The sequence below is a fragment of the Lissotriton vulgaris genome, chromosome 4_1, assembly GCF_964263255.1.
Source record: "Lissotriton vulgaris chromosome 4_1, aLisVul1.2, whole genome shotgun sequence".
In the NCBI taxonomy this organism is placed as follows: domain Eukaryota; kingdom Metazoa; phylum Chordata; class Amphibia; order Caudata; family Salamandridae; genus Lissotriton; species Lissotriton vulgaris.
Window position 1 is genome coordinate 1,773,529,011 of NC_141691.1, and position 12,447 is coordinate 1,773,541,457.

General features: G+C 43.5%; 1 protein-coding gene across 2 annotated transcripts in view; it reads right to left on the minus strand.

Annotated features, from left to right (window-relative positions):
• The window catches only part of DPYS (dihydropyrimidinase), a 358,618-nt gene that overhangs the window by 57,213 nt on the left and 288,958 nt on the right, over positions 1 to 12,447 (minus strand). For both annotated transcript variants that reach the window (XM_086966103.1, XM_086966102.1), the window contains exon 5: positions 9,247 to 9,403. In XM_086966103.1, the coding sequence (XP_086822229.1) occupies positions 9,247 to 9,403 (157 nt within the window). The remainder of the gene's footprint in view (positions 1 to 9,246; positions 9,404 to 12,447) is intronic.

Consider the following 12,447-nt stretch of genomic DNA (forward strand, 5'->3'; position numbering starts at 1 on the left):
GTTCTAGTCCAGTACATAGACGACCTCCTAGTTGCGTCAGAAACTGAGGAAGCTTGCAAGGTAGACACCATTACCTTACTAAATCACTTGGCCGAGAACGGGCACAAGGTGTCTCCAAGTAAATTGCAGTATTGTCTCACCGAAGTGCAATACTTGGGCCACAGGATTGAAAAGGGAAAACGGAAGGTGTCTCCAGACAGAATAGAGGCGATCATGAAAATGAACGCGCCTAAAACACAAAGAGAAGTCAGGATGTTTCTAGGCATGGTTGGTTATTGTCGGCAGTGGATAGCCAACTTTTCACTGAAGGCAAAACCTTTACTACAACTGACGCACAAAGGAGTAAGTGATCCGGTACCATGGGACAAAGATTGTTTGATGGCATTTTTGCAGCTGAGGGAGGACTTGTGTCGTGCCCCGGCTTTAGGAATGCCTGATTACGAAAAGCCATTCTTGCTTTACTGCTGCGAAAGAGAAGGTTGCGCTTTAGCAGTTTTGGCCCAGATACACGGCAATGCGCGTAGGCCAGTTGCTTACTTTTCGGCTACATTAGACCCAGTAGCCGCAGCGTTGCCCGGATGTCTCAAATCCGTTGCTGCAACGGGTGTCAGCATTGAAAGATGTGAAAGTGTGGTAATGGGACATCAGTTAGTGGTGTACGTACCGCATTCTGTGGAATTGTTAATGACCAGGACTAAGACTCAGCATTTGACAAATAGTAGGCTCACACGCTACGAGCAAGTCATATTGGCTGCTGAGAATGTGACCCTAAAGAGATGCTCTGTCTTGAATCCTGCTACTTTGATGCCACTTCCAAATGATATTGATGATGAAATTTGTACAGATCATGACTGCCTTGATGTGACTGAACTATGCACCAAACCGAGACCAGATATCGTAGATGAGCCATTGACTGACCCCGATGAAATATTCTTTGTTGATGGTTCATGCGTAAGAGACGATATCGGTCAGCTGAGAGCAGCATATGCAGTTTGTACAATTACCAGAGTTGTGGAAGCCGCTTGCCTGGAAGGAGTGCATTCCGCTCAGGTAGCTGAAATTATTGCTTTGACCCGTGCCTGTTTAGCAGGTAACAAAATTCGAGTCACCATATACACCGATAGCCAGTATGGTTTCGGGGTAGTTCAGGATTACGGGCAGTTATGGTCTCAAAGAGGTTACATGACCTCCTCGGGTTCTCCAATTAGGAATGGAGAATTCCTGAGATTATTGTTAGAGGCATTGCAAGGTCCGACAGCCATAGCGGTCGTCAAATGTGCCGCGCACACGAAGAATGTAGACTTTGTGTCGCAAGGCAACCGTTATGCCGATGAGGTAGCACGTTACTGTGCAGAACAAGGTTATTCTCACACCAATGTAGAAGTGGGGGGAATACAGGAAAGAACTGAATTGACTATGTTGTTAGACACTGTAGATACGTGGGACGAGTTGAAATGTGTTCAGGAAAATGCACCAGATGATGAGAAAAAGAGCTGGGAAACAGCTGGATGTACCAAAAGTGAAATGAATTTTTGGATTTCTGCAGATGGGAGAGCAGTTTTACCAAACGAACTTGTTAGTCCAATGGCAAGGAAATTGCATGGATCAGCACACATAGGTAGAGATGCTATGGTGAGAGTATTCAGACAAACGTGGTTTAATCCGAAGTTTAGAGTAGCGGCAGAAGCAGTATGTCAGCGTTGTGCGATCTGTCAGCAACTAAACGTAGGAAAGAGAACACCAGTCACTTTGAGTCACATAGGGAGGTCTGGGGGGCCTTTTAATAGAATGCAGCTGGATTTTATTGAAATGCCCAAGTGCAATCGACTCAGATATGTCTTAGTGATTGTCTGTATATTTTCTAGATGGGTTGAAGCTTACCCGACACGTAGGTGCGATACACTTACAGTAGCAAAATTGTTGCTTAGAGAGTTGATACCGAGGTTCGGGGTGCCATCCTCTTTGGAATCGGACAGAGGGACTCATTTCAACAGCGAAATAGTGAAGATGCTATGTTCAGCCTTGAGTATTGACCAGAAGCTCCATTGCAGTTATCGACCAGAAGCTTCAGGGATCGTAGAGCAAATTAACAGTACGATAAAATCCAGACTTGCCAAAGTTTGTTCATCGACATCTATGAGTTGGCCTGATGCACTTCCATTGGTTCTTATGAGCATACGTAGCACACCAGATAGAAGAACAGGTCTCTCTCCACACGAGGTGCTAATGGGAAGAGCTATGAGATTGCCATCGGTTCCGACTGCAGCGTTGTTGAACATCACAGACGATTTGATCTTGGACTACTGCAAGGGACTATCTGATGCCATTCATTCTGTGTCCCTCCAGGTCCAGGCTGCAGAGGTTCCATCAGCACAAGACTTGTGCCATGACCTGTGTCCAGGGGACTGGGTCCTGGTGAAGAAGCACGTCAGGAAGAGCTGTCTAGACGTGCGCTGGAGAGGACCGTTCCAAGTCATACTAGTTACGAACACTGCAGTAAAGTGTGGAGGCTTGCCCAACTGGATACACGCCTCACACACCCGAAGAGTGCCAACACCTCTGGAAGAAACAGCTCCTCTCTCGGATGAGAATCCAGCAGAAAGCGGAGAAGCCACAGAGGGGGAAAGCCAAGCTGTAGAGGTGATCGAAGAGACTGAGCCTGTGTCGGAACAGGTTGACGACGGTCAGGACACCAGTGAGACCGAAGTCGTCTCAGAAGAAGAGAGTACCTGGGAGTTCGAATCAGATATCGAACAAGCTGTGAGTGATCAAGAAACAAGTCCAAGGACAAGGAGCAGGAGGACAAGGAGTGACGAAGCTAGTTGGCCAGAGAGAAGGAGAAGGCCAAGCTTAAAAGCAAATCCAGAGAGAACCCTTGTCCCGATCTCTGAAGAGTCGGATCAAGAAGAAGAAACTACGGATTCAGGATCTGAGAGTCCAAGAAGATCAAGAAGGGTACGTGTGCCCTGCAGAAGGTACGCCACCCCAGAGTGGACTTATCTAGCAGATGTCTTGGGGACAGAAATCTGGGAGAGTGAAAGAAGTGAAAGTGATCAATCTCGATCCATTTGTGGCAGTGGAGATATGGATGTTGACGCCTGGAATCGAGACTGAGGGGTTACTGACTTTCACACTTCCTATACCCCCTTACCTGAGTCGGATCAAAGATCTAGTGCTAAATCGATTAGAGTTTCCAACTTTTGGTCATCAAATACCAGAACAAGAAGAAAAAGTCATTCGCTTAGAATTATTGGAACATGTTATTAGAGCTGCAGGTACGAGAATAATTGTAGATGCATAAATACTTTTTGTGTTTAAGCTATAAAGAAGAAGATAACCTAGCGCCGAGTGGAAAGAAGAATAAAATTAGGGATTACATTTAGAGGACGGAGAAGGGTTAGGGTTGTCTGTTGCTGAAGAGAAAAAGACATTGTTGTGAAAAGAGACTTTTTGTTGACTAAAGAGCACTTTACAGACTGAGAAAGCAAATAAAGCAAACCAAAGACTCGAAAAGAAACTTTTCTTCGTAAAGGAAAGAGCTACGCTGTTTGGATAACATGGAGAATGGCAACCCAAACCGAAAAGCCAAATGCATAATAGGTACACTAATAGCGGTAGTAATTTTTCTTATTATTACAGTAGTTACCACATCATACATGGTAGGACATGCAAGTGAAAAAGAGACAACAGATGTAAAGCCTGTAACGACTTTGAAACCTGCTCTTGTTGGGAAGAAGGAGGAGAGCAATGTCATCCGTGAAAAGGCGTTACTGGCAAATGAAGCTCGTAGGTTACACGTAGACGAGTCGCAGGGAAATTTTAGGTCAAATGCATATGCCAAGCTATTGTATGAGTATATCGATGCCATGGAGGCCAAGGATTGTTATGTATGCATGCAATTGCCGGCTTCCGTAGATGAAGGCATCAGATATCATCATCTCCCACTGACTTATGGGATAACATGTAGTTTATTGCTCAGTATATTTTATGGTAGAGAAGGGTTCGAGTACTACTTTTCAAATTATGATTCGGTACTGCCTGAAGTCCCGAATTATAAACAAATGAATAAGTGGGACTATTACAAAAAGGAAGATCGATTAACTAAGTTCTTTCTTCCTTGGGATACATTAGATACTTCATATGCACACAGAAATAATCTGACTTGCAAAGTGTCAGAGGTAGAGAAAAAGTTCATAGGACAAGTAGATGACCGATACAGAAGGCAGAAGATTCTAAAAATGTCAGGACAGTGGAAAACAGATTGGACCGAAGAAGAAAAAGCACACAAGAAGAAGGGTAGCAATGGTCCAATAGCTTTGGATAGAACGCAGAAAGGAAAGTTATGTTTAACTCGAAGCAAGACGTATTATGAGAGTGTATTTGTAGGTGAAGTAAATTGCGAACATGCTTTTAGATTAGAGTACTATACGAAAGATTTTATGAAAGGGATGCAAGCTATTCCTAATGTATATTTTGTATGTGGAAGAAATGCCTATGTAAAACTGCCTGACAATTGGTATGGTTCGTGTTACTTGGCAATTGTCTTCCCCAAAATATATCATGCAAAGGATTTAGCGATCATAGAAGGAAAGGCTTCGACAAGAACGAAAAGGGAAATAGGAGATGCTGAAGTAGTTGGAGACATATTTGGAGCAATGTTTCCTATGTTAGGTTTAATACTTAACGATGTTAAGATCAGGAGACTAGCTACAGTTGTAGATAGATTATCTGCAAGTACTGCAAGGTCATTGATGCTAGTAGAAGGAGAGATGCAGTCGATTAGAGCAATGGTTCTTCAGAACCGTCTTGCTTTAGATGTACTGCTAGCAAAAGAGGGCGGAGTCTGTAAGGCTTTGAAGGTTCAAGAATGTTGTACTTACATTCCAGATAATTCAAAACCACTTGAGAAAGTCATACGGAACATTACACAGATACATAAAGAAATCGAAGATTTAACAAAAATAAATGTTTGGGAGAAAGTAGGTCATGGAGTAGGAAAGGTTGGAAGTTGGTTTGCCAACCTTGGTAAAAGCATTGTGTGGTACATATTAAAACCTGTATTAATAGTATTGATTAGCATAATCACATTGTTAGGATTAGTGAAATTGTACAAATGGTATAGGTCGAACCGGTTACAAAGGTCCATGAGAGAGCAAGAAAGGAGATTAGCTGCTTTACAAGATCAACAGTACAAAAGTTTAAGAGCTCTTGAAACGATAAAAAGAGGGAATCTTGTAACTAGTTCTGTGTAAAGTGTTATTCAAATTGCATTTAGTGATGACTCCTAGAGGTCATCAAAGGGGGGAACTGAGAGAGCGCAATTTGAATAAAAAATATGTATGTACCATATTCACAAGCATATAACGCAAACGTAGAATCTATAACGTGAAGTTAGCACTTGTAGCGTAAAGTTAGCCGATGTAACCAATGTAATGGGAAATGTATCTGTATCTATTCTATAAAGTGTATTAGAATTAGAAAGGCCCGTATACATAGTGGGCTAATATAGAAATGTATAGTAATGCTTAAGAACAGTAGAACGTGCAAAACTGAATATACGTGTGTGATTAATAAACGGAGAAAAGAAGGCGAAACGTAAAGCGAAGAAATGTGTAGAGCATATATAAAACGGTGTAAGCACGAGAATATAAATGTTGTATTCTATGTAAAATGCATTCGCGTATAATCATTGCTTTGCTAAATTCGATTATATATAAAAGTGTGTTAAAGGTTATACGGTGTAGAAGGCTTGTTGTAGGAATGTTAGAAGGGTTTGGTCATGTGTGATTTTAACCTAACTGACCAAGAGTTCGTAGGAGTGTAGTCCGCTGTATGTAATTTAGTGGGCTCACAGGAATTGTGGATAGCCTTGATCTGAATGTGCGAGACAAGAGTTAAAGGTCTTGCTAGATTTAAGGTGACAATGTTGGACGAAGTTTATGGCCTAAGTGAGATAAGAGACGCTTGGAATTTGGGTCTTGTTTAGAAATGACCGTTCACAGGACCAAATGAGGTTAAGAACATAGTCGTAAAGAATAAAGGTCTGTTGAGGTGATAGACTTTGCTCCGAAAGTGTCAATTGGAATGTCAATGAAGTCACCAGCAAGAAGACGAAGATGGTGCCTACAAAGCAAGGTCAACTTAACGGACGACTCGAAGAGATGAAGCTATGGAAAGAGCCAGAAATGACATAATATGTGAAGGAGTACGTGGTGGGCGTCAAGGGGCGTTCCACCCATACTGTGATTGTGTATTTAGGGACAGTACCCCGGGGAGAAGTTAGCGCAGAACTGAAGATCAGAGAGAAAGAGCAGAGCGCAAGAGAGCAGTAGGCCGAGGACCCTTAGAGAGCGGATGGGTAGGCAGAGAGGGTACTGCTTCTCGACATAAGTTACCATTAGAGGCTAAGAGAGTTTGAACTTCTTTGGAAGTCAAACTGCTGACACCTTTTTAGGTAAGGAACTTGCGAAGTAGGGATGTCACCTAGTACAGAGTAGGGACAGAATTAACTTGTTTATTCTTTTTGTAGATGACGCAACGGAACCACTTTGTGTCTATGCTTTTTAATCTGCTGATTCTGGAATTGACTTTAATTGTATTCTTTTGTAGACTGAGGTTCTTTAGGGAATTTATGTTCCTTTTAGTTCCTGTATACTTGTTGAATCTTATCCTGAGAGGATTGTATATGCACCTTATTCTGATTTTATATTAAACTTTTAAAACTTCATCAGTCGTAAGTGGTTCTTCAGAGTTGCGTCAGTTTATGGGGTTTATTTAACCTATGCGGGGTTTGTCTTTTACTCAATGACAGAAAATAATCGATCCAAATAGATGAATGAGATAGGTATCTAAGTGATCAGAAAAGGTATCAAAATCTCATTCCCCGCAGTTGTATATGATGAAAAAAACAATGGTTGAAGTACATTTCTGGTTAGAGTTAGTTATAATACCTCAATGTATATTGAAAAAAAACTGGGATATTCACCTAAACAAATTCACAGTTAAAGACCACTTAACTTAAAAATGTAAACCGAAAAACCACTCAAATGTACATGTTGTGGTTGGGGTCACCATCCACAACTCACACAACACCCTTGTTTTTTAAGTGACCTTTACATATGTTATATATTTACTGCAAAAACAACAGTTAAAATGACGTAATAGTTAGATGTTGGAATGAGACACAAGCTAACGCTAAGAAAACCCTAAAACCAAGGAAATACGCCAGTTATAGCTTAATGACTTAACTATAACATGCGCCCCCATCAAGTACTGCATGAGTTGTCACAGTGGCACTGGCCGTGCTTGAAGCCACATTAATGCTCCCGACAGCAAGTCGGAGTCCATGATATCTTAAGTGCTCTTGAGCACTACCAGTTTGGCCATCAGTTGCACAGAAACTTGGTATTAGTTCTTGTGAATCTCACCAGTACATAGCGGTGTAATTGCATGCTCTAAATATCAGAGCATTTTTTAATGCTCCCCATTACTACATCTACTCAGTGAGAGGTATCTGTGCAGTGGTGCTGGCTTCAATGGGAGTTTAGAAGAATACTGCTATTTTTATCATGATTTATTTACACTTGTAGTAGCAGAAGGGTTGAACCCTTAACAACCACCACGTGAAAGAGGCTCACAATAAGGCCTATATTATCTTACAAATATTTGGCTCGAAGCTTTTTGTCCATGAATGCTTACTTTGTTTTACCTACCTGAATCTAAAGTTCAGAACCTCACTCTTGATATAAACGGATTCTGGAGGTTTTCTCAGACTGCATTTCTTGAATTTCTTTGGACAACTTCCACCTTTAGCTGAAAATAAACTCACATTTGAGATTTATTTTAGCCTCTTTTCATTCTCGATCCCAGCATTGAACCCAACACATCCTTGTATGCCTTGCCACAGACTTGTGTTCTTCTGTTTTTGCCTGGAAGTGGGTTATGCTCTCTTGGAAATATCCGTTAACACCGTCTTCAGAGGGCATTAACCTACTGTTAGCTGGACAACACACAACTATGATCAAGCAGTGAGCGTATGCAATAAGGAGAACGATCAATTAAACTATTCACTCGAGGTAGAATGTGAGTAATATATCTGTTATCAGCATCCTTAAATCCCCATCAGCTACCAGCAGATATAGAAACCCCACCTACTTCCCTGCATCATATCTAGACCTTGATTTTGAGTGGTCTGGAGCTTTCTTACTCCTGTACACTCCCCTGTTTGAGCAGGGGTCAGAATGCGATTTTCCGAGAAGTTTACCACACCAAATATTTACCTAGTGTGAGAAAGTATGCACCGTTTGTTAAATTTTGGCAAGTCAAATCGGCCAGAATTTAACAAGGGAAAAGACACAGGGGCATATCATCAAGGACTGAAGATATAAATATCGCCGCTTTAGCGTCCATTTTTGGGCAAAAAGCGGCTATAACTATATTGCCTTATTTGCAAGGCCAAGCTAGCGTGTGTTTCCTTGCTTCGGCTCCCGTTTTGTTCACGCCTTGCTTTGCATCTCTAATGAGATGCAAAGGAGGCATGACTAACAAAACACCACGGGAAAATATTGCTACTCCAGCTTGATTTTATCAACGAGGGGTAGCGATATTTTAAATCCCATTAACTATGCCTTAACGCAGGAATTTAACGTCTGTTAAATTCCTGACTAAGGTATAGCTAACATGGGAGGTGGACTATGGTGATACGACCACAGGGTTGTATCACCAAGGCTACCTCCGTTTTGGGTGCAACATCGCTGGTTTTCCAGCGGTTGGCCCATTTCTCTTGAATATTATTACCCTGGAGTAATGCGTTGATAATAACGCGTTACCAGGGCGATAAATTCCTGCGATGGAAAGCGATAAATAAACAAGTGCGTTTATTTATCGCTGTCCTAGTAAATATGCCCCACAGTGTTTACCATGATGTGGATTTTGGGGTTGTATGATGTTACAATGCGTGTTATTTCAACGCGTGCTGTTACATCGCATTCGTTACAACGACTGCGACTGACCTGTAACGCCCACTCTCTAACCCCCTCCTCAGCTAGATCTACCCGCACGACAATGTTTGTGTGTGATTAAATCCTTTTACAATTGCAAAATCAACATTTGAACATCACAAACGTGTTTTCGCTTTGTGACAAAGTCAATTTGTTTTAGGCCACTGCATCGTCAGCATTTAATGAAGGCTTTGAAGTTTGTGTTGGAATGCAAGATAAACACAACTTTGGCTCGTGTGCTGCTTACTTGGCCAGCATTTTCATCAGAAAGTCGGGGGTGGATGGGTCGGGCCGGAGAGGCGGTCCCATGACATGGTGTGCAGCGTGGGCCCAGTCCTTGTTCCAGTAGTGAGTGCCGTCCGTGGCCAGGCCGGCCGCAAGCGGTTCCCCGAACACCACCTTTCCTGCAAGAGTAATATAAAAAGTCACGTGTTTGATTTCATGCATTACTGAATCAGATATATATCAAGACGTTCAGCTGCCCTTTTAGACAATATATTATTTATGCAGTAAATAAACATATGGCTAGCTGAAATACTCCATAGTTGCAAAGGCTCTGTAGCTTTTGTGATTTGTGACTTTAAATACTATTACACTTGAAACACGTAAGTCTTCGCAATCGGAACTCAAGCTTCCAAAGTCAAAATGGATTCCCATCAACAATGAGCGCGATTGATGCACATTCTGCGGTGACTTCCTCACGCATTCCTGGTTTACTCCAGGGGCCTCATTTATGAAAAGTGATGCATCGCTACGAGAAAACAGCGATGCGTCACTTTTCATTGCGACCTCCTTGTGCCCCAATGATGCGTCATATTTACAATATGACGCATCATTGCGCAAGGAATTACAAATACGTCAATATTTCTGACGTATCTGTAAGCTCAAAAGTGACGCATTGCTGGAGTGTGTCACAAAAGTGACGCAACTCCAGCAATGCGTCCTTTCACATGGGGAAAGCCCCATGTGAAAGGGCTTGCGTCAGTCTTACGCCTGCTGTGAGGCAGGCGCACGATTTTGATGCAACAGCGTCCTAAAAGTGACGCAGTGAAATCTCATAGATCACTATTATGAGGCTTTTTGCGTGGGAACGCCCCCTCTGCATACATTATACCTGACGCAGGTATAATGTAGAGCAGGGTTTACAAAGTGACGCATCTGCTTAGATGCGTCACTTTGTAAATAGTGCGCAACAGGAGGCATGTTTTACGCCGCCGATGCGTCACAAAAAGTGACGCACCGGCGGCGTAAAAGTGACCACGGCCTCATAAATGAGGCCCCAGGAATTCAGTTTTAAGTCAGACATACTAGGAAAGAAACCCACAACCTACTCATAGCAAAACATTTATAAATCAGGTCCTTGGTGTTTGGTATTAGCAACAAAAAGGATCTAGCTTTTAAGAGGTACACATTCCTAACTGACAATAATGTGCACCGGACACTCCAGCGCTGTTTTTCAATGCAAAAAGTGCATAAATAATTAGAAATTACTCACAATGATTGCGTCAGTGGTAATGAATGCTATGCAAACACAAACAACGGCTTGGCTGAAAACGTGGCATATCCAAAGGGGATGATGGACGGAGTGTTGAACATTGCAAACGCTCAGCCCCAGTCAACTGATCTGGGTTTAATCCATCATCATTCTTTAGCTCACTCAGCCACCCTAGTTAAGACATGGCCATTTGCAAATCAGTCTCACCCTGTGCCCCATGGGAACAGTTCAGCCCGAACTGCCAAGCCATGTCTTCCCTGGACCGGAAACAAGCATCCTGGGACCGGTTTCTGGCTAATCAGCCATCATCATCCAGGCTAGCTTGAATCCAGTGGCAAAGTGAGCAAGGGACCCTTGTCTGGGCATACCCTGCCAACTTAGGAGGAACAAAGCAAAACCAAACGGGATGATGGACGGAGTGTTGAACATTGCAAACACTCAGCCCCAGTCAACTGATCTGGGTTTAATCCATCATCATTCTTAGCTCACTCCGCCATCCGCTGTTTTTCAATAGAATATGCAAAAAGTGCATACATATTTTGAAATTACTCACAATGATTGTGTCAGTGGTAATGAATGCTATGCAAACACAAACAATTGCTTGGCTGTAAACGTGGCAATGGTGGAAATGGAAATGTTTACTCTGGGATCCCATACATTGGGGACAGCAGAAAGGACATTGATTCATGAGGGTGGAGCCCACTGCAGAGATTACTCTTGGAGGGACCTGACTCTGTGAGGTACAACCTTGTCAGGACTGAGATGGCGTTGGTAATGCTTGGGCCATTTTCCACTAAGGCCCCGGTGCCTCTCAGGACCTTGTCGGTGTAGCAACTTCCAGACCATCTCTCGTGCGTGGATTCCCTTGAAACCTGTTCTGATAGGTCATCACTAGACCGTGTGGACTGTGAAGGGCTAAGTGTGGGCTGCCTGGGGGCCACTACAGGATCACCGACAGAAAGCACTGCCAAGTCATTGGTGCAACCGCAAGCGTGGATGGAACATGGTTGGTGTGCATGGCAATAGGACTCAGGTGGGGGTGGGCTGTCAGATAGTCTCTGGACAACTGGTCTGTCATATTGCCAGGAGTGCCTCATTGGTTTTTTGATGTTTCATGGGTGTAAGACTCCACCCTGGTAATGAGATGCTCCTTTGGTGGGTCAGGTGATGCACATGGCAATGAAGGTGTGGTTGCAGTTAGACAGGTGGCACAGACTTGCGGGGAGTGAGGGTGACTGTTGGGACTCTCCTTCTGGCACGTGTGGTCATTAGCAGGGATGCCATCTCTCACCAAGAAGCCAGTTCCTGGAAATGGATGGTTGCACTGGGAAGCATGAGGCAGAGATGCAGTTCGCGCTGGCCAGGGACTTACATTTGGTTCTTCATCTGAGCTGTCACCAGGGACATCACTCCACCTCGGTGTATGACTTGTGTCTGTTGGTGCACTCTTCGGTGGTGGCACAAGTCCTCAGTCTGTTCACCCTGTGATCTTTTGCACATCTGTGGTCAACAGGTCTTTCAGTGTGACAGGTCTGGTCACACACTCTTCTCTCCTTTATAACTCTTGCTTGCAATGTAGCGTCCTGACATGCGTTGCATGTGATCTGCTCTTCAGTTTGTGCGAGGTGCAGTCAGGCCACATGTCAATGGTTCTAGTCACTTGGACCTCCTTCCAGCCCCATCCTGTCTATAGGACTGTGCATCTCCTCCCGTCTTGGACCACTCACAGGTCCTGTCCTGCCTGTAGGGCTGGGCATCTTCTCACAGGTGCGTCAGCCAGGATATGAATAGCAGTGGAGGTAGGTTTGCTTTGATTAATCTGGTCTGCTACCTCTTCCATACTTTTCTTCTCCTGGACAATGTATTTCCGGTGCAACTCAGGATCGCCATGGGAGACAAGGGTCTCATCATTTGCGGTGGTAACAGCTTACCATTAGGGGTGTGAAACTCTCC